Below are 23,554 nucleotides of genomic sequence, written 5' to 3' on the forward strand. Positions count from 1 at the left end.
AAAATAACTTCAAAAATGCCAGCCGGTTGGTTTGCAGAGGTTTTAAGGACATGGCGAGGGACGCCATCTGGGCTGGACACTTTGTGAGGATTTGCCCTCCTGAAAATTCTTTTCACATCAGCCTCAGAAACTGGGAGCACAGAGTCACTCTTTGTCCCCATCCTAATTGTGGGTGGTACCAATTAAAATGTGGACTATAGAGGAATAAGGTAAATTAAGAGAGAATATAATTAAATTTGAGAAATGCCAGAGAACATTACAGTGTCATTGACAATGAAGAATTATTGTTTTCTGCAGCCCACGCAGAAAGGCACAGAAGAGGTGCAAATTGAAATTGTACTCTTGGATTGCATTACTTTATGTTTGTGTATACTTTTATTTTCTCAGCTTACTTTGATTACAAAGAGGATTCTGCATTTCCAAAGCCCCCATCCTACAATGTAGCAACTACCCTCCCTTCATATGATGAGGCTGAACGAACAAAAGTTGAAGCAACCTTGCCCCTGGTCTCTGGAAGGGTGCGTATCTAATGTGCACAAATGTTTCACTTCTTGGCCACCCTGGGCAAAATGTATATAACTTGGCCTAATGCATTATCCATTCATGCTTTTTTCTTTTTTTTAAAAAAAAAAGTTAAATATTGATAAACTGATCTGTAACCTCGTATTTGATTTGTACCATTCTTTACTTCCTACTGTCTTTGAGGTACATTAAATGATTTGTTCTTTCTATCCAGCTCTTCTTGCAGTTCTCTATCACAACTTGGACAGCTTTGGCTCAGTTGATTAGGCAAGACAACCCAACCAAAATCTAATTGACAGTGCAACATCAATTTGATATTTTATGGAGATATATTAAAAAAAACCACATTTCCAAGGCTGCTTTCGTTCATCATTAAATCAGATGAATATCAATTCCATTCAAATCATAACAGCTTTCAAATTACTTTTTTTGTTTCAATCAGATTTGTGTAAGCTTAACTAATGTGCTGAGGAAACATTTAACTAACATTTTTTTCCACTAAGTAGCTGTTCAACAACAGTAATTTCAGTCCACATGCACATTATAGAACACGTGAGTTTATTATCACGTGTTCTGTAATGTGCATGTGGACTGAAATTTGCTGTTGTTGAACAGCTACTTAGTGGAAAAAAATGTACAAAAGTAAGCAATAAATTGAAAAGGTAATAAATACAAAAATTAAATAGATGGTTGATATTCAGTGACAATTGTGCAAATATAGTATAGTGTATAAATTTTATCCCACTCTTGCAAGTTAGATCTTTCTTTAATCTGCATTTAGGAACAAACTAAATCAATAAATCTGTCTCTGCCTGTGTAATTTAAAAACTGGATCCCTTTGGATGTTCTTGACTTAGTTCAGCATAGCGGTTCGTGCAATGCTGTTACGGAGCCAATGACCAGAGTTAACATAGAAACATAGAAAAACATAGAAGATAGGAGCAGGAGTAGGTCATTCGACCCTTCGAGCCTGCTCCGCCATTCAACGAGATCATGGCTGATCTTAAAGTTCAGTAGCCCGTCCCCGCCTTCTCTCCGTAACCTTTAATACCCTTATACTGAAGAAATAGATCTAATTCCCTCTTAAATAGATTTAATGAACCTGCCTCTACTGCCCTCTGTGGCAATGAATTCCACAGATTCACCACCCTCTGGGTAAAGAAATTCCTCCTTATCTCGGTCCTAAATGGTTTGCTTATTATCCTCAAACCATGGCCCCGGGTTCTGGATTTTCCCACCATTGGAAACATCCCATCTGCATCCATTCTGTCCAGTCCTGCCAGAATTTTGATGTCTCTGAGATCCCCTCTCAATCTTCTAAACTCCAGGGAGTACAATCCCAATTTGCGCAATCTTTCCTCATAAGTCTGTCTGTAAGGTGTTTGTTGATTGTCCCCCTGCATGGGTTTTCTCTGGGTGCTCCGGTTTCCTCCAACCCTTCAAAACCAACCAGGGTTGTAGGTCAATTGAGTTTAATTGGGTGGTACCAAAAGGGCCTGTTACCATGCTAAATTCAAATTTACAGCTTCTAGATTTTGATTTTTTGCAGGAAGCACAGAATTGCTGCACTTGTATATTTTTCAAGTATTGAAAATAACAAAAGAAGAGCTTTCTGTGGCACCAGAAACAAAACTAGCATTGTCCTTATATAATTTCCCTATTTATTGTTTGAGCATTTACATTCAATATTGTATTATGTTAGAGGAAAATAGCCAATTTTCCCAGAAGACAACAAAACATTCTCCTATATTGCATCTTGTAATTAAAGTTCGTTTATCCTTCACCAAACCTCTTGTTATAAGTTTTTGAAAGGAGTAGGATGGGATGGAAGTAATTAATTTTACTCTCCATTTTGTTTTGGCTCTCCTGTTTCAATGCACATTGAATTCCATTATGGCCATTTTGAAATGAAACAGTGAATCAATATAATCAAGAACCTGCCTTACTCTAATGTTATTGAACCATAGGTGATTGATTCAATATTGACCTTGCATCCTTAACCATTCCTTAAATCCTGCTCTTTGGCTCTTGAAATTGAATTTCAATATCCTGGCATTGTACCTCTTTGCAACTTTTGGAACTTGATATTGAATCCAATGTGCATAGACGACAAATGAGTTCCGCTGCTTAAGCTTTTGTTGGGCTTCATGAGTACTTTGTACGAGGCCAAAGATGAATGGGAACTTAAAATTACAGTAACCAAAGCTAGGCTTCCCTTTTGTACTGACACCCAGTCTGCGTTTGGTTCCTCCAGTGTAGTGAAGATGATCTCTTAAGCACCACTTATAGTAAACGAAGTTGGAGGAAGTATAGATAAATTGCTGCTTCATTTTCAAATAAATGTTTGGGTGAAAAGAGAAGTGGTTGAAGGGCAAGTGTTGCATCCCTGCAGTTATAAGAGAAACATCAGGCCTTTTTATGGTGAAACTGCATTAGAGCAGGCTCAAGTTTTTTTTTTAAAAAGGGATTTTACCTTTTATGGTGATGACCTGTAAGGTGCATCCCACAATGCCTTTATGCAAAGCTGAGTTGGGAGCTAGCTTCCAGAGCTGAAGGAAGCGGGGCAAGAGGTACAGTCGCGCTTCCTGTGATGTCATACTTGCACGATGTTAAGGAAAAGTGGCCTATACTCAAAAATGGCAACCGAAGAGCAGGTAAGAGCACTAGTGGAGATGTATGCAAGCAGTCTTAGGACTCGGGCAGAACTTCTGTGTAATGCCATTGCTACACCATCAGCATTCCCCTTTGTAGCCGATTTCAGCGGCATTTGTTTTACTGAGGAGTAAATGAGCAGTCAATCCACCTTTGGCCTTTTTATGGAGGTAAGTCCAGCAATGTAAAGATGGAGAATCTGTCTTCACATTTGCTTTTTTTTCTTGATAATGTGGCCTATCAAAAGAAAGGCTGCTGGATTCTTTAAAAAAAAATTAGTCATAAGGAGCAAACCATTTGGAAGGCTAAAAGGGAAAGGAAAGATGTGTTTGCTGGCAATGTGGTGCTGAAGGTGGAGGCTACTGGAGTGGAATGTGAGGATAAAGGGAATCCAATCTTTGCTCTGGATGGGAGGAGAGTGAGAGAGCAGAAGTGTGAGAAATGAAGCAGATGCAGATAAGATCCCTCTCAAGTATAATAGAATGGAAACTAAATCAAGGGGACGTTGCTGGGAGAATGAAATGCTGTTCTTAAAAATAGTAAAAGATTTCACCCCTTTTATTAACTGTTTTCCAGTCACACATACCAATTTATTCTTCTGATCTGTATCAATTTTGGATTCAATTTATTATTCTCTCTTGGATCTCCAATGCTTTAAACTGGTCTGCTTTCTGGGACCTTGTCAGAAATCTCACTGATGACTTTTGTGTAACCAATTTGGCTAAATCACTTCTCAATATAGTAAAGTTGGCTGTACTCCAACTGAGAGGCTTATACTCTGCTTTTCTTTTTGTCCTTCACACAAAATCTAACCAAATTATTATCACTGACATTCAAATGCAATTCCACTAAAATGCTCTCAACTTGTCTAGCTTCATTCTCTGAATCCACCAATCTGTTATGCTTGCAACATACTGACGGGGTGGGGGGGGGGGGGGGGGGTGGGGGGAGGGAGAGGGAATATTCTTGTGTATATAATTTAGAAATTTGTCACTTTTAAAACCCTGTACATAATTTCTATTTCATGCTTAGGCAAATTAAAAATTCCCCTCTTTCATTTTTAAGCTTGTCAAAAATTGTATGCAGATATGATTATCCATCTCCCTCACCGTTTGGAGGTTTATGGCACAAATGTGAGATTGCCCATATAATTTTAATTTACTGATCTTCATTCCATCTCTGATCATGATTTAGTTTCTTTAGCCTGTATGGCCACTCTGTCGTCCTTGTTTTAATCTCTCATTTTCTCTGTTCTAAAACCTTTGTAATCAGGAATATAAACATTCCAATCCTGTCCCTCTTTATGCCACATTTCTATAGTAACTGTAACATTCTTGTTTAATGTATCTTTTGGTGAACTCGATTAATCCGAGTTATTTACCATACTTTTTAATTTATGGTATAACAGGTAAGCTCACTTTTGCAATTTGTTAAAAGTTTTTTTTCTCTTTCATTCAAAATCTAATTTCTGTATTTTTTTAATGGTATAATTCATTATTGTGGGCGTGAAAATGGTTACTGAATTTTTGCAAGACTAGTACCATTTGTTTCATTCCCTAGTCTGCAGGATTGCTACACAGCCTTAAAGTAATTGACAGATGTTGATCGATATCCTGAAAAGAAGGGGCCACTGTCTGAAAGAAAACAAGTAGCAAATGGTTGAGAAATTATGGCAGGTTTGAGTTGTACCGGGCATAATGACAGAAATGTCCATGTTATATTGTCGAAAAAACCAAAAAGGGTAGAAACACTCAGCAGATTAGGCAACATCTCCAAGAAGGAACAACTGTTAATATTTTGCTTCTGAGAGCTTTAGTTAGATTTCCAGAATTTCCAGTTTTTTGATAATTGTGGTTATTGTTTCCATCATCCAAGACCCGGAGTTCAACACCTAATTGTGTAATTGGACCATAGATTTTCTCACCTCCAGACCATAATCAGTGAGGATTGGTTGACCATCTCCTATACAATCTTCATCAGTACCAGAGGACCATAGGGCTGTTTTCTTAGCCACCTGCTCTACTCATTTTGTGTCTACAATTGTGGCTCGGTACGACAGCAACACCATCTACAAGTTTGCTGCCGATACTGCAGTAGTGGGTTGTATAAAGAAAGGTGATGAGACCGCATAGAGGAGGAAGATTGAAAACTTGATTGAATGGTGCATCAACAGCAACCTCGCAGTCAATGTCCCCAAAACCAAGGAGTCGATTGTTGACTTCAGAAAGGGGAAACCAGACGTGTATGATCCAGTGATCACTGGGGGAGTCAGAGGTGGAGAGAATGAGGAAATTAAGTTCTTGTGAGTCACTATCTCGTAGGGTCTTTTTTGGGACCCAGCACACTAATGGCATAGTGAAGAAATCACACTAATGCCTCTACTTCCTCTGGAGTTTACGGAGGTTTGTGATGAGTTCAGAAACCCTGGCAAATTTCTACAGATGTGTGATGAAAAGTGTGCTGACTGGATGCATCACAGGGACACCAAAGCCCTGAGCAAAAAGCCCTATAAAAGATAGTTGTCATAGCCAAGGACATCATGGATGAAACCCTCCCTACCATTGAGAATATCTGCAGGGAATGCTGCCATCGGAGAGCAGCAGCAATGATCGAGCATCCATACCACCCAGCATGCACTCTATTCTCGCTGCTACCATCAGGAAGAGGTATAGATGCCACAAGACTCGCACCACCAGGTTCAGGAACAGCTGGCTACCCCTCCACCATCAGACTCCTCAACAACAAACCTAATCAGAGACTCATTTAAGGACTCTTTTTCACTTTATTGAATTTAAAAAAAAAATGTACACTGAGACAGTTTTTGCACTGCCAATAAGTGGTAATTCTGCCTCATCTCAGGGTTATACGTGATGTCATATGTAATCTGACAATAAATCTGAATCAAAAAGAGGAACCATCTAAAATGTTTCTTTTTGCACAAACAGGATGAAGATTTTTCGGGAAGGGATGACTTTGATGATGCAGATCAACTGAGGATAGGGAATGATGGCATATTCATGCTGACATTCTTCAGTAAGGATTGGTTAAATTACATTTACATTATGTCTGAATTGAATGCTAATGTAGTAACAGTGAGGTGATATACATACAACTGAAATGACAAATGCATATGTGGCATGTAGAAAACAAAACTTTTGTCAATTGTGACACAATTATCTGATGCTTTGACATTTTGATAGAATAATAGAAAAGGACAAGAAACTTTTGGAATTGTACTGGTGTTAAATTAGTCACTCCATTAATTAGTTACATTACTAATAGTTCTGAGACTCATTGACTTTGCAGATTTGTTGACGTTGATTCCCTTTTGCCAATTTTCCCACATGATCATGTGATTTTTTTTTTCTGTCTGAGAGCAGATTTATAGTATTAGTTTTGTTTCATTAATGTGCAAGTTATGGTGGTGGCTTTAACATTGGAGCCTTGCCCCCAGCTGGATGAAACTGAGATGTGAAACTGCTTCAATTTAGATTGGAGCCCAGATTTGAATAGTATAAGGACATTGGAGAAAGATTAGGTCATTTGGCCCTTTGATCTTGCTCTACCATTCGTCAAAATCATGGCTGATCTTCATGGTTCCTTTTATTGTCATGTTACATTAAATTAAAAATGCAACATACTTTTTATACATTAACTTTTTCCTGCTGTAAGGCAGAAAAGAGTCACCATGAGTATTGCCCAGCATCTTTTATTATACGAGAGAAAGGGAAGCAAAAGAGAGTCACTGTCCGTGAATTTGCCTCTGATGTTTCTGCAGCCTCTGCAGTCTCCCAGACTTCTGTTCTATTCACTGGCAACTCAAGCTCCAGATCCAAACTTCTCACTCAATCAGGAAGCCTTCAGCACCTGAGGCCCTTCGGGGGCCCTTATCCGCAGCACTCTTTCAAATCCCAGGTCTAATATCTGGTTTTTGAATCCCAGCTCTAATATCTGGTTTCCATGAGCCAATGTCCAACAGCCCTCAGGCTGTGTGGGTTCCCCGACCGCAAGTCGCCCACGAGCTGTGTGGGTCCTTTGGCCTCTGAGCCTTTTGCTGGCCTGCTGCTGTGGTCACCATCCTGTTGGATCATCTCCTCTGTTTCCCCTCAACAGGGGCAGGGACGGGGTGCTCTTTCTATTTCTGGTGCTCTGCGCCGGCCCATCGCTCCCTCGGAAACAGCAACCCCTGTTTCCACTGCTGAACATAGGTACCGTCTCGTATCTACAGGATTTTGCTTACAAACATTATTGATTCCTTTAACGGCATTTAAAACCTGCACGGAGCTACTGGCATTAGGACTGGTGGTTTGGAACAGCAGTAGCCCCTTCTACACAGCCTCTTCAAGGCGGGGATATTGCATCTTTAATGCACCACACCATTCTGGTGTAAAAGGAACAAACACGGAATGGGGGGGCGGAAGGGGTCATTGTAGTCCCACCTTTAAGGCTGCAGTGGTGGTAGTCACAGCACTGAATCATATTGTGCCAGTGTTGTTTGCTTCAGAGTTTATTTAAAAGATATGACAGTATTGTGGGATCCCTCCCAGTTCTGCACCAACAGTTACAGCATTGCTGCCATTTTCTTTAATTTCACTGTTGCTTTCTTGCACAATTCTCCATATTTTCTTTGTTTCCAGAAGTCCATTTTGGATTGCCTTAATAATTGAGCTTCCACATCCCTATGAATAGTGATTCCAAAGATTCATCATGGTTTACATAAAGAAATCTCTCTCTGACCTAAACTGCCTGTCTCTTATTCTAAGACATGGACAACTGGTCCTAGGCTCCTCAGCTAGGGAAGCATCCATTTTCAGTCCAGGCTAGCAAGTTTCATTCATTCTTCCATCCTCGAATGAATATCAGCCTAGTTTGCTCATTCCCATCTCATGCAGCAAATGTACCATCCCTGCAATCAGCCTGGTGAATTTTTGTCATAAATGATGAATTTGCCATGGAATCGCCAAGTGAGGAGGCCAGTAGACATTATTCCAGGGTGCTGTTTTTTCAAGACTTCTGTATTCCTCTTTTAAAATTCACCTTTTGTAAGTGCTAACGGGCTGTTTGCCTTCCTAAATGCTTGTCACACCTGCTTATTGGCTTTCAAGCACACCAAGGTTTCTCTGAACATCAACAGTACCCAATCTCTCACTAGTTTGGAAAAAAAAAGTTTTATGCACCAAATTGGTGACCATGCATTTTTCCAAATTGGTATTATTCTCGTCTACTCACATTTTACCTGTATCCTCTTGAAACCTCCCTATCCTCCTTCCTACTCATGATATCATCAGCTAAAATGGAAATGACATTTAGTCCCCAGCCAAATTGTTGATGTAATTGTGACCAAATGGGCTCAAGCTCCAGTTCCTGCAGTATAGGCTGCTAACCTGAGAACAATGTTTACCATACTTTTTTGTTCAGTAACCAATTCTCAGTCTGTCAGTAATTCCTTTCTTTTTGTTTAATCTAGCTAATTATACTTTTTTCCTGTCAGCATCCCCTTCCTTTGGTAGGTCAATTGGGTGTAATTGGGCAGCATGGGATCATGGACCAGAAGGACCTGTTACCGTGCTGTATATTTAAATTTAAAATTAATAAATTTAAACATCCATGTCCAGAACTTTATTATGAAGGACAGAAGTTGCAAGAAATAAAAATCAAATGTTATAACATTCTTTCCCCTTTTTCATTGTGTCCTAGTGGCATTCCTCTTCAACTGGATTGGTTTCTTCTTATCATTTTGTTTGACCACTTCAGCTGCAGGCAGATATGGGGCCATCTCTGGATTTGGCCTCTCTTTGATTAAATGGATCCTTATTGTTCGGGTAAGTGAAATATTTCCCCATATTATGTTCTCCAATGTTGGTAGACAATGTAAAAAAAAAATCATATCAAGTCTTTAAGTTGCAAAATCAGAATGAGGATCTCTGAAATAATATAAATTTTAGCTTGTGTTTTTGTGACCATCTAGTGTTCTATGAAAGGTTATAAAGTTAGTTTTTTGTTGCCAGATCATAGTACCTACTAGATTTTGTGTACTTACACAGTGTTAACACCATTCATATTCTGACTGCCATTTTCCATTCAATAGGAAAATTTCAGTGTTGGCAGAACGAAATGCCAATTTCTTTGAAAGAAGTGCTTTCACGAGGAAAAAATTTGAGCCATCACAATCAAAATTTGCATTTTGTGAAATTGATGTTCCTGTTGAACTATTTTTATGATAGAAACTTTGCGTACAGCCTCACAAGCACTTAGAATACAGCACAGGCCCAAATATGCTGACAGTAAATGCAAATTTAAACTAATGGCATTGACTGGATGCAGTTCAAAAAGTGCTTCTTTATTGTTGCTGTTGTTTCTACTTCCGTGACATTTCCCTGGCAGTGCACTCCAGGGTTGTACCACTCTGAGGTGGTGGTTTTTGGTTTTTTTTGGGGGGGAGGATGAGGGAAAAATGTAAAAGACTATAAATTGTAGAAGCTTAACAAAACATTGCAGCACAGTACAAGCCCTTCAGCTTATTGAGTCCGCTTCGCCATTCAATCATGGTTGATGTATTTTCCACCCCATTCTCCTACCTTCTCCCCATAACCTTTCATGCCCTTGCTAATCTTGTCCACTCTTGCTTTAAATGTATCCAATGACTTGGCCACCATAGCCAAATGTGGCAACAAATTCCACATCTTCACCGCACTCTGAATGGAGAAATTTCTCCTCACCTTTGTTGTAAAGGGATGTTCTTTTTTTCCTCCACCTCATCTCCCTGCTCCAAGACTCATACTACTGGAAACATCGTCCACTTCCACTCTATATACCCCTTTCGACATTTGATATTTTAATATAAGCTGCCTCAGCTTCTAGCACAAGAGAAAATGAATCCAACCTCTCCCTATAACTTTTTCTTTTCTTTGGCTTGGCTTCGCGGACGAATATTTATGGAGGGGTAACGTCCATGTCAGCTGCAGGCTCGTTTGTGGCTGACAAGTCCGATGCGGGACAGGCAGACATGGTTGCAGCGGTTGCAGGGAAAAATTGGTGGGTTGGGGTTGGGTGCTGGGTTTTTCCTCCTTTGTCTTTTGTCAGTGAGGTGGGCTCTGCGGTCTTCAAAGGAGGTTGCTGCCCGCCGAACTGTGAGGCGCCAAGATGCACGGTTTGAGGCGAGATCAGCCCACTGGCGGTGGTCAGTGTGGCAGGCACCAAGAGATTTCTTTAGGCAGTCCTTGTACCTCTTCTTTGGTGCACCTCTGTCTCGGTGGCCAGTGGAGAGCTCGCCATATAACACGATCTTGGGAAGGCGATGGTCCTTATATATATATATATATATATATATATATATATATCATAGCTAGTACTCTCTAATCCAGCCAACATCCTGGTTAACCTCTTCTGCACCCCTCTCATCCAGCCAACATTCCTCATAAGCTTTTCTGCAGCCTCTCCAAAGCCTCCATATTCTTCCTGTAATTTGACAACCAGGACTGCTCACACAACTGTAAATGTGGCATAAACCAAAATTTTGTACAGTATTCACAATCCGATTTATTAAAAAAAAGTAAAGGCATCCCTGTGTTGCAAACGCGTTCAATTGCTGATAACTGTTCATGAATATTTTTTCTCCCTCGTTTTACCACTTCTCCCGCCCCCCCCCTCCCCCACACACACGTGTCAGAAACAAAAAAATGTATATGTGGGCTGATGAAATTTTTTTTTTTGAAGCATTTTTTAAAACAAAAGTTATTTACAGAAATGTAAATATCTTCAGGAGTTGTGGAATATAAGTTCAAATGTCAAACAATCTTTTATAGAAAAAAATTGTGGATGTAAACTCAATAATCAAACAGATAAATTGGTCTTTCAGAATGCAGGTGCCTGTTAATATCAAAAGAGCTTAAGAGATTTGCTTTGGAAACACAAGCTGAATCTTTTCTATTGACATTTGTAAAATACTTCATCAAACATTGGAACATCCATTCAAGGCAATCAAAAGCAAATACTGGATGTGAAATGCAACGCATGTGTAGGAGAAACTCAGTAGTCACGTGGGATGTCAAATATTCTGATTCTGACCCATTGTAACTATACCGGGGAAGTGTATTAGTAATGCTTCAGTGAAGCTTAAACTCTTGACAAAGTAGGTCTTCTTTCAGTAAATAAATCTAACATATAGCATAATGCAAAATCTGAAACTTGAACAGGAGGTACATACGGAACTACATACGGTTCTGGTAGTATTGAGTATAAACAATCTGTTTCCTGACTGTTCCAGCACACACTGTGATTCTGTTTCTACCCAGTACCACCCAGATTACTGTGCTTGGATGCTTCAGTATTTCCCTTGCTCATTCTTCCAAGGTTTTAAGAGCATTTAGTCTGTGGAAAAAGACAATTTCTTGTTAATGCTAAAATTTCCCAAAGCCTTTTGTGGTGCAGTTATAATTGCAGTGTAAAAGTTGAATGTGATTTATTAAGAGTTTTCATTTCAATATAGGTTTGAGCTAGGTGTATTGGATTGACTCCTACTTACCACTTGTCCTATTCAAAGTAATAAGATTGCAATTTGATTCCCCAAATTATTATTGATATGTTGATATAAAATAAACAGAAATACAATTAAAGATATAATTTCATGTGCTCTGGACACTATGTTTAAAACAAAACCTTTTTTTTTCAGTTCTCTACTTACTTTCCTGGATACTTTGATGGTCAATACTGGCTCTGGTGGGTGTTTCTGGTGCTGGGTAAGTATATGATTTCCCTTTATTTATAAAAATATTACTTTTGGTCAATTTAAACAAAAATGCAAAAAGCTTGGATGACATTGTAATTGAATTAGCTTTTTAACTAGTAACTTGAGCGGAACAGTTAGCATAACACTGTGACAGTGACTGGGGCCAGGTTTTGAATCCAGTGCTTTCTATAAGGAGTGTTTACAGTCTCTCTGTGTCTACATGGGTTTCCTCTGGTTTTATTCCACCCTTTAACACGTACTGGGGTTATAGGTCAATTGGGTGATGCAGTCTCATGGTCCGATAGGGCCTGTTGATGTCTAAATTTATCTAAGAATTGAATTACTGCAATGCACTTGCATTTCCTCACAACAAAAGAAAATTTCTTGGCTTTCAAAAAAAATTCTCAAATGCAACACTTTCCATGTGATGAACCACTCTATTGTGCAGATCAAGGGATGAAAAAAAGTTGAGGGATGTGACTGGAAGGAGGGGATAGATCTTGATGTTTATGTCAGTAAAATGGTTGAGGAAATGAATTAATTAGTGCTAGGAAGTACAAGCTCTAGATTGTTCAGTGTTTTAGGCAGGTACCTCCATGATTGCTCTAGCATTGGTGCAGGAAGGTAAAGAATTTTAAGCACATTCCACTGGATTATTGAGGAACCAAGTCAGAGCATGGGAGTACAGTACATTGGATGAAAACGCAGCATATGGTGATAACGTTAAGTCCAAGCCAACCGAACAGAGAAAGCTGCAGTGAAGGTTAAAATCAAGATACAGAATCAGTGATTGTGGAGGAAGGTGTGTGAAATATTTACCCAATAATATGTTGAATATTCTCAAGAGGAACTTGATTGATTCCAGTAATATTTGCTATTATTTTCTGGCTGAAGCCATAAAGCACAATATTGGTAGGTTAATAAACTTGTACTTTTATTGAGCTTGGATTTTTGAAGTGGAGTAAAAAAAAAATACCATGCCAGTTGGATTTTTAAAGTAATTAAATACATTTATACATTTGGATTTTTTTTTTTAAAACATCGGTAATGATGAATAAAATTATGACTTATGTTAAAACCTCTCTGAAACATGAATGTTCTTCAGGGAAAGAAATCTTCCAACTTTCCAAAGCTTTTCACTCCAGTCTGAAAGGGCAAATGAGTTGAATTCAATTCAAGGATTAGCAATTGGAAATGGAGAATAACTCATTGTCTGCCTCCTGTGGGAAAATAATAAATCTGCGTAAAAATCCCCTTGTGGGGTGAAGTAACTTAATCATGTCCCCTTTCAACGTCACCAATATCTTTGTGCCCCTTTTGGTAACTGGAGGCTAGGATTCTGAGGAAATTGATGTTTTTAGATTGCTCCAGGTAGTAATATTGTTTGTTAATATTTCAACTACTATTGTGCCATATGGAGACAATATTTTAAACCATGGGTCTGTTCCCATAAGTGACATGTGTAAACCAAGACTGATCAAAGTAGTTTGATGTGAATGTTGAACTAAGCATTATTTGCATTAAAATTTTGTTTGTAGGATTGTCCTGATCTTGGATAACCTATTAATTTTTTTTAGTATGATGACAATTGGGAAATTGTTTTACAGATATTTTTGACTGAGCATCTTGAAATTAATTAAAATAATTGAAATTAAACCATTTATTGTTCTCAAATGAGTTTGATTTTCTTCATTTCTGAATTGGAAAAACAAATTCTACAATTAAGTGTCTGAAACCCAAGATTGATGAATCTGATAAAAATATTTTGAAGAGGTGACCAAATAGATTGTCTACATGAACTTTAGTAAGGCATTTGTCAAATCTTGTATGGGAGAGGAGTGTGGAAAATTAGATCACATGAATGGCATCATGAAGAAAGCCTCTACTTCCTCAGGAGTTTGCGGAGGAGCTAGTGGAGTTGTTCAAGTGAACCGGTACGGACTTGAAGGGCCGACATGGCCTGATTCCGTCCTGTAAACGGTTATATGTTTCATTTCATACAACAGTCCATTCAAAAATTAGTGTGCCAAGTCTAACATGGCAGGTATCCCAGATTGGACTTGTAACTTGGAAGTCCCTTTAAACTATAATGAATGTGAGCAATTTGTCTTGTTAAATTTTTAAAAATACAAATATATTCCTCCAATAGACACTCTCACCTGCCTTGAGGACTTGCAAGTATTATTATGTGTAATTATTTACCAGAACTTTGAAATATTTAGGGAGAATTTTGCTCCTGTGAACTTCCCTCTGAAAAGTTTTGTTAGAAGCATGATTTTAAAAGAAAATTATAGATTATTTTTTTAAATCTAGAATGTTTCTGATATCTTCTGTCACCAATCTCTGGTGAATTTATTAAAGGGAAATGCAGCAGCTGTATTAGCAATTTGTTTCAGGTGATTTAGATGGATACAATTTAAAGTAAAAATCTTGAAACAAATCATTAATTTCTTGAGGTTTTTAAGTAATTTTATTCAATTTTTTCTTAACTGCATTAATTATTCTAGAATTTGGTTCAGCTTTTAATTGCCATGCAAGGACTTTCTGAGCCCTATCTCCCAATTCATACTACCTCCGATTTGTTCCCATCATCAATTTTTCGGTTCTAGAAGTCTGAATAATATTATACTGAAGTTTATTGTTGATTAGTTGTCTCCTTTTCTCCTCTGTAAATCTTTCTTTAAACCCTTTATTTCCTGTTCGAACTGGTTAACTTCTCTTGTATGCTCTCTTAATTTTTGCAGTATAACTTATTTGACCTCTCAAATATGCTTTTAATGCATCCCACAAAATAAACTTATTATTCACTGAATTAGAATTAATCTCAAAGAAAAATTGAATTTGATCTCTTATAAAATAAAAAAAAAATCAACTCTTTACCAACGAAGTTAAACCACCACCTATAAATCGAATATTCTTTCTCAGGAATCAAACAAGTCATTAAAAATGGAGAATGATCTGATAATATTCCAGCTTCATAATCATCTTGATTAATTCTACCTTGTAATTGTGCCAATATCAGAATCTATTCTCAAATAGGAGTCATGTCTATGGGAATAAAATTAATAATTTCTTTTGGGTACAACCTCTGCCAAATATCTATTAAATTCAACTTCATCAAACTCAATGCCACATTCGCTGCCTTAGCTTGAGTTGTTGACCTTCCAGAGCAGGGTCAAGACAACAATTATATTCCCCCCCCACCCCCATTAATACTTTCTCATGTGCTTCTGCTTAATATTAAAAAAAAGTATCCCGAACAAACTGTTCATCTACATTTAGTGCATAAATGCACATTTCAGAATAAATTTAACTGGATCAAAACAAATCTCCCCACAGGATCCACAACTGCATCTTGAATTTTAACAGGTAAAGTTTTCCTTATCAAAATTGCTTCTTCCCAGTCTTTAGAGTTTAAAGATGAAGCTACCACTTGTCCAGCCCAATCTTTCTTTAATTTCTGATGTTCCTTCTCTAATAAGTGAGTCTCTTGTGAAAAAAAAGCAATATCCATTTTTATTTTATTCATATGTGCTAATATTCTTAATCAGATTATTAAGCCCATTAACATTAAAACAAAAAAAAATACTACATTTTAATAAAATGGGAATTATCACTAAAGGATAGTATAGATAGGAGGGACTGAATGGTCACAGTTAACATTTAACATTTCACACAAGTCACAACCCAATGATAATTCAAAACATTGGGGAACTGAGGGAAGGCTTGTGCAGAATTCGATACATTTTCAAAGACATTGTGGTTTGCAAAGGGAGAACCATTCTGACGGCTGAAGAGAAAACAGTTTTTTTTTAAGCAGCTCTTGTGGCCAGTCATTTTTGTGGAATTCAAAGCAAAGCATGCTCTGCAAATGACTGGCCTTTTCGGTGGACTGACCTGTGCCAGGAGGGTCTTTTTGGGAAGCAAAGTGTTTCATTTTGATTGACAGTGGAGAAACTACTTCATTTTAAGTGTGACTAGGCAGTGAAATTATTGGAGAGACCAGTGCCAGGGTCTTAGAAGGTTTGTGGAGGCAGCCCAGTTCAAGTCTTGCCTACAAAGGGTCCAGGAGTGTTATGACCACAGCTTGAGTGGGTGGACATTTCTTCAAAGGCAACATCAACTTGAGTCTCCCCATCAGTTCACCATTAATTGTAGGGATGAACTTTCAAAGGCCTATACTTCAACATTGAATTTGAAGCAACTTTATAGATTTTGGCCTAGATTGTAATAATTTTAGATACAAGACAAACACTCACGCTCATTCTAGCAGTTTACAATTAAACACTGTCTGGTTCATTGTCTATTGCTGCTCGTTACACATGGTTCATAACAATACATTATCCAACGCCATTTTATTGAATTCCAATAAACTTGCACTCCTCTGCGCCTCTTCTCCCAGACCTCTTAAGCTCAATCAGAATAACTCTTGGACATCTCCATACAGTGAAAGGAAAAAAATAAATTAGAAAGATTAACAAACACATAAGCCATATATCATACACAATTAAAGTTAGTTACCCCCACCCCCCCCCCCCCCCCCCCAAAGAAATGCTGTGCAAAATAAAGGCAGCACCACTCATCTCTACCGTGCGGGCCATGACTCTCGCTGAAGTATGACACGTTAGCTAAAGGAACAGATCATGTATTCTCCACCTCCCCCTAGATAACATTCATAAAAAGATTATTAAACATATCAAATGAATATAATTTTGCTCCTTCATTTATATCATCATCCATTTGAGTATTCAATTAAGCATTTACTTCATGTTGAACTTCCAAATATTCCTGTTCACCTTGTTCCACTTGAACAACTTGTGTGGCTTGTAAAGTACATTGTTGACTTGGTTGAAATCTCAAGTCTCCAGTTTCAACTTGTTGATCCAGGCAAATGTTTGGAAGCGACTGGGCTTCTCATCTGCAAAAAACTGAGCCTGATTACCTTCCAAAAATACCTTTAACATAGCAAGATGTCTATAAGTCAATTTATAGCCTTTATTCCAAAGAATTCCTTTAGCTAGATTAAATTCTTGTTTTCTTCACAACCTCTGTACTTAAATCTGAATAAAAGAAACTGTGGCAGCCTCTCACAGCCCCCTCGGGGTCCCTCACAAAATGGGGGACGAGCGCGATGATCCAGCAGGCTGCATGAGGCCCGCAGTGCTGCCGTCCAGTTGGCCACAACTAAACCAGCCTAACTGGCTTATCAAGGAAAGCGGATCGCAAATGCACCAATCAGCACTGAGGGGGCTTTGACCATGTCCCTCGGCTTGAGAATAAAAGCAGAGCTATGAGCCTAATAAAGCTCAGTATTAATTACCCTCAATTGGTATTTGTGTCGTTCTTTCTGGGAACAGCATATTCTTTCTGAGCTAACCTGCATACAACTATAACCTCTCCTGCGCTATAGGCTCTACAGAGCCATAGCTTGTAGCAGCTAGCTACAAAACCTTGTTTCATTCCACAGACATAGGCCTGTTATGTTCTTTAGCGTTCTGAACTGCAGCTCTCAATATTTTCTCTTTATCTTTATAACGTAGACATCTGATCAGGACAGAACGTGGCGCCTGACTCGGCAATGGTCTTTTCCTGAGGGCCCTATGTGCCCTATCTAACTCAATTCCATGTGGAAAGTAAGCAGTATATTGATGACGTTTCAGGTATTCACATTCCTTTTTGCCCCAGATAGATATTCTCAAAATTAGATGCAGACAAATTATACTTAGAGGCTGGAAGAATTGGAAAGGTTGGGGAGTGGGGGGGGGGGGGGGGGGGGGAAGAAAACCATCATTTCAGAAATGGCCGAAGTGGCAGGGTTTGAACGCATGTCTTACAAACATTTTGATAAATTGGACATCTACAAAAATTGGGGAAATATCTAGGTTTCCCGTGGGGGAAATAGTGGTGAATGTTCGCTAGTGAAGCAGCTTTTTGTTATTGGAGGTCTAAATTGGCACACATTTTTTGCTGCCATGTTTGTTTCTATTTTATGGATGTTTGTTTTGTAACTTAAGATTTACATAACTTTAACACTAACTCAAAAGTTTGGGGGGAAAACATTTAAAAAAACTCAGTAAAAATTTAAATCATAAAAAATCTAATTTTGGAGAAAAAAAAATAAGAAAAAAATCATAAGATATAAAGGAGCAGGAGTTGGCACATTGAGACTGCTTTGAAGACTGCATTTATAGTCCTTGCATTTTCCTTTACAAAGCTCAGTCTGAGATTGACTTAACCATCAAATAAAAATGTTCCGAATTACATTTCATGATCTACTGAAATACAATATATTCTGCATGATACCAAGCCAAAAAATAAAAGGGAAGTAATGAAAGGAACAGAATTGAACTTCCTTAGTCTTGAGCGATCTAAGTGATGTGTGAGTAAATTGCTGATCTTTGCAAAAGATGAGAGCAAAGGTGTAGTTGAATGCAAATAATCAGAGGGCTTAAGATTTCACAGACACTGAGGATGTTGAAGATTGATATTTCATTAAAATCCCTATTACCCAGCATCTACAGGGATTGTGGATGCCAGAAATGTGAATTTTCCAGTTGACTGAGACTTGGTTTTAAAGTGTCTAACTAATACACCTGCATTAAGAATAAACAGTTTAAAAGACAAAATGTAAAGTAATTTGAAGAAAAAAAATCAGTATTCTTGAATTGTGTAAAGTTCACTTTAATCAAGTAATTCCTGTAACTTACAAAATTTAAATTCTAACCCGTCACTGGCGCTGTAAAAGTGTTACACTAACCGTGCCACTATCATAATTAACCCCCTCCCCCAAGTTTACCGATAAAGCCTTACTAATATACATAATAATAAAGACCCTTGGCAGCAGTGATATGAAGGCTCTTTGGGAAAGTTGCCTCAGTGATGAGCGTAATCAGCCAGCTCTTCATCATGGTATCCCAGTCTGGCACTCAGCATAATCCGACTCGCCTCCATGCTAGTGTACAAGTCAGGCCCTGGTGAGCCTTCCTTTATATTCGAACTCCATTCATGAGCGCTGTAACAGCATTGCGCTAGCTGCTACATTAACAGTACTGCCATCATTATTAACCTCCCCACGTTGACGGATAAAGCCTTACTAATATACCTAATAATAATAATAAAGACTCTAACCAGGAAGGGATAGGGAGACACTTGGGGAGAGTCACCTCAGCAATGAGCAGCATCGGCTGGCTCTTCATCCTGCCTGCTGCCATTTTATTCAAACAGAGCTGTATGTTGCTTTGGCGAACATTTAAGGTTACAATGTTAAACTTCTATTTAAAGTTTTATTTAAAAACTTAATTTATTCTTATTTTTTAATTTTATTTTTATGTATTTCCTCTTTTTTTGCCAGTTGTTTGAGTTTCCAGCTGATTGAGTGCTGAATAATGGGTTGAATAAACTGTATTGAATCCTTGAGAATTTAAGACAATTGAAGAATACCTGGGATGAAAGATAAAACAACATTAATATAGATCCATGATGCACATTCTGCACCTCAGTGAGTGGCATGCCACTGTCTTTACCTGAAGAAGCAGCTTTGTTCCCAAAGTATCAGCAGACTTCTTGCTTAGGTTGAAAGCCCTTTCCATGCCCCTCAGCTGACCAGCTTTTCAAACCGTTGACCTTCATCCCTTACTTTCACAAGCTTTCAAAATCATAGCCTACAATTGAATTGTTATAACATTAGAAAACATTTAATTTTTTAAAATTCAAAGTACATTTTTTTGCAATTATCACCTGAAGTTTGTTCCTTTTCCCTTTGGACCTTTCCTCTCCATTGGGAAAAAAATTAAGCAGGAGATAAATAATGACTAGGAAATGGGAGAAGTATGCTGCTACTGTAAACCCATCTGAGAGATCACAAGCCTTTTGTGAGGAACATTAGGTATTCCTCCTAGATACCCTTGAATCTAATTTCATAAGCATGTTTCTAATTTTGGGTAACCCCACCTCTCTGATTTCATGGCTTCCATCTCTTTATCTGCTGATGTTCTTTACTCTCGATTTTCCCCCTCTTCCTGTCGTTCTACCTCTTCCACCTTTTGACCAATACCCTATCACCTATTGGGCCCTCTACTCCATTTCCCCTTCCATATCACCCCCTATAGACTTTGGACTTAATAAAGAATCCAGACCCGAAACACTAGCTGATCATTTCTACCAATGGATGCTCTCTGACCCACAAATTTCCTCCAGCAGTTCATTGTTTGCTCAAGATTCTAGCATCTGCAACTTTAGTTTCTCTTCAGAGCCCATCCCCTTCATCTGTCCTCACTGATTTGTGTTGGTTGCCTGCCATTCAGTATTAAATTTTCAATTATTTTGTGGGTCATTCCTTTGAGGGCCATCTTCAACCCTTTCTCTTTATCCCAGGCCTAATCTCCCGACAAGTAATTTGTTGTTCAGTCTTCTTTTAAACCTCTGTTCTGCTAACATGAGAACATTAATCCATTACATCCCTAATCTCCTGAATACAGGATGTATTCACTGGAGTTTAGAAGAATGAGGAAGGATCTTATTGATATCTACCGAATTGGGAAAGGGCTGGATAGAGTGGATGTGGTAAAGATGTTTACACTAGTGGGAGGGTCTTGGGACCAAAAGGCATAGCCTCAGAATAAAAGAACATCCCTTTAGAACAGTGAGAAATTTATTTAGCCAGCGAGTGGTGAGTCTGTGGAATTCTGATGCAGACTGTTGTGGTGGCCAAGTCATACTGATGCAGGCTGTTTTTGTTGGTTGATAGGTTCTTGATTATCAAAAGTGTCAAAAATTATGGGTAGAAGGCAGGAGAATGGGGCTTGAGAAAAAATGTATCAGCCATGTATAAAATGGTGGAGCAAACTCGATGGCCAAACGGCCTAATTCTGCTTCTCTGTCATATGGTCGAATACCATCCATAAGTTATTCCATTATAAATATTCTTAAATGTAACTAAAATAAACACTGGGAATCTTTCCCAAATAGCTCGATATTCTTTGTTTATACTGTTTTTTCTTCCCTTGGCCCCATGAAGTGCTCTTAAAATTATAAGCATGTGCAAGTGCAAGCTGTTGCTTCTGTGTCTTCAATTTGTTTTTGTTTTTTAGTACATTAACAAGAGCTGCAGTAAAAAACTGGTGTTTTGTATCAGCTTTACCAGTTATCCTTTTTTTTTTATTGTCCCTGTTGATCTTGAATAAACATTATTTTCTTTGGTTGGAAGCTCGCCGTACACAAAAGCTATTTGTTATAAGTCTTTTATTTGCAACTTTTCATTAAATGCAACTGATTTGTTTTCTATAGCCATTCATTAAGTAATGATTTACATGTTTGGGTGCTTTATCAGGCAGAAACCTAAATCCTTGCTGACTATTTAGCTATTGCTATGTCTGTGGCAAAATGCAACAATAGAAAAAAGTAAGCTTGTTGTATTCCTTGATTTAATATTGAATTTAAACACATTGTACAACCAACTTCATATTACTTTGTATTTGCAATTCCATATCTTATATCGATAAATACAGTTGATAGAATTTTCAGAATTTAAAAAAATTGTGATCATTGATAAAATTTTCTTATGAACAGAGTCTGATTTTTAATTTCAGCATCATGTACTGTTCACTATCACATCAAAGTACCTTGTTAATACAAACTGAAGATTTAATGGCTCCATGGTACAATATTGAGACACTCAGCACTAATAATAGATTTAATCATACATTGAATAATGATGCACTTGGTTTTGTTCTTTTTCAAGAAAAAGAATGGGCTGATTTTTTTGTTTCCTGCCTTGCAGGATTTTTGCTGTTCCTCCGTGGATTCATTAATTATGCAAAAGTTCGGAAAATGCCAGATACTTTTGCTTCTCTGCCAAGGACTCGGGTCCTTTTCATCTATTAAAAGTAAGGATCTGTTGCTTATCAATATTCAATAAAGATTTTTCATTATTATAGGCTTTTCAGGTTATGAAATGGATACCTTTCCACTGCATGGAAATTCACTTAGCAGTTTTAGCCTGAAGAGAAAATGAAGAATAGCAATCTGTATGTGTTAAACATTTAGTACCAGTGAGTATTCAGGGTGAAATTCACTTGGATTCTGGTGGTTTCTTTTACAAATAACTCACCAATAAAAATCTTGAAAGGAACTTGGTCAAACTGAGGTTTTTCTGAAGTTACTTTCAGATTGATACTGAAGTTAAAGGTTATCTAATTGAAGCATTTAACAGTCTTTCTCTCCGGATATTATCTGATTTGTTGAATTTCATTTTCTGCTTTTATTTTGGATTTGCAGCAATTTGCTTTGTAACTTCATTTTGAATTCCCATGAAGTTTGGGCTTGCATTGTTAAATGCAATTTGGCTTTTTAAATATTTTCATTTGTAAAATTGAAACTTTGAAAAGGTCTTTTGTTCTCTGTTAAAACCTCAGTTCCTTTAAGAGATCAGCACATTTGACAGAATGCATTACTTATTGTAAAATTAGCCATTCTCCTTTTTTAGGATTGAAATGTGCCTGATTTTGAGTTTAGGCCGCAGCAGCCATGACTTGTCGATATTTTGCCTTTTAATGTCATTGTTGTTTGTGATTAAAGATAAATGACATGTTGAAGCTGAAAGATTTGAGTGCCAGGTGACTGAACGAGAGTTTTGCATGATTCATCTATTCATGATATTAGATTATTTGCTTGTTTTATATCGGAATAGATACTTACACTTCTGACAGTATTTCTGTAATGTAATTTTTTTTTCCTGTTTTGCCTGAAAATAGAATGGTCTCATTATAGTTCAGAATATTTTTTCTTCCTCTCTGCAGATGGTTTCCTGGAAAGTGATTTCCTGCATCCGAAGGTTGAACAGCTCGTTCACTAGCAACTGTCACCTGCAGGAAGTGGACACAACCGGGACTCAAAAGGAGGGGTGGGGGGGTTGGTCGGGTGGGAGAACATTCAATGCATTAAAAAGGAAAGTGAGGGCAGTGTTTCATATCTGTTTTTAGATGTACAATTTTAATAGTGAATGCTGAAACTTGTAATCATTAAATTGTTTTAGTGGCTTCTGTTGAAGTGCTACCGCAAAACTGGTCTGTGATGTACTAACAATGCCTTATTCATTTGTAATCTTTACCTAGCATGCACTTTGCCCTTGTAACCAATAGAGGGCAAAATTGTTTTACTATTCACTCCAGATTTTATCATCAGTGGGTTTAAAGAAGACAATGGTGTAGAAATGATGCTGGTCATGAAATGTTTAAATAATGTACTTCTTGAAGCTTATTATCTCTATAAAGTGGTGAAATGACATGTTATTGTTTGCAGAGCAGCATTTCTGCATTTTAAGAACAGATTTATGCACTTTCTGTGCTCTCTGTGAAGAGGTATTGGACTGTACCTTTGGGTTTTATTATATTCTAAAATATATGACTGTAAATAAATCAAATCTAATAAATGTGACTTCTATAGGCGCTTTCAGAATTGGTGCCCATTCAATGCAGCAGACAAACTTTTACAGTGGTTTCTATTCTTCCACATCTTGCCATTCATTTCCTTCTCTCCTTAACCCAGTGTGCTCTTTGGTTTCTATTTGCCAGTAATTTCCAACTGTGGTTTTGCCAAATCCTGACAAGCTCACTTTTATGTTGTAGCTGAATGTGCAAGATTCTGTCAAGTAAC

At 37.8% G+C, this 23,554-nt stretch overlaps 1 protein-coding gene across 1 annotated transcript in view; it reads left to right on the top strand.

Annotated features, from left to right (window-relative positions):
- The window catches only part of LOC138743188 (NEDD4 family-interacting protein 1), a 40,299-nt gene extending 16,953 nt beyond the window's left edge, over nt 1-23,346 (top strand). The window contains exons 3-8 of the mRNA XM_069898131.1: nt 388-518; nt 6,120-6,207; nt 8,872-8,996; nt 11,846-11,912; nt 21,681-21,786; nt 22,699-23,346. Of these exons, the coding sequence (XP_069754232.1) occupies nt 388-518; nt 6,120-6,207; nt 8,872-8,996; nt 11,846-11,912; nt 21,681-21,784 (515 nt within the window). The 3' untranslated portion in view covers nt 21,785-21,786; nt 22,699-23,346. The remainder of the gene's footprint in view (nt 1-387; nt 519-6,119; nt 6,208-8,871; nt 8,997-11,845; nt 11,913-21,680; nt 21,787-22,698) is intronic.
- Nucleotides 23,347-23,554: the final 208 nt, after the last annotated feature.

This window comes from Narcine bancroftii, chromosome 9, assembly GCF_036971445.1.
Source record: "Narcine bancroftii isolate sNarBan1 chromosome 9, sNarBan1.hap1, whole genome shotgun sequence".
NCBI lineage: Eukaryota > Metazoa > Chordata > Chondrichthyes > Torpediniformes > Narcinidae > Narcine > Narcine bancroftii.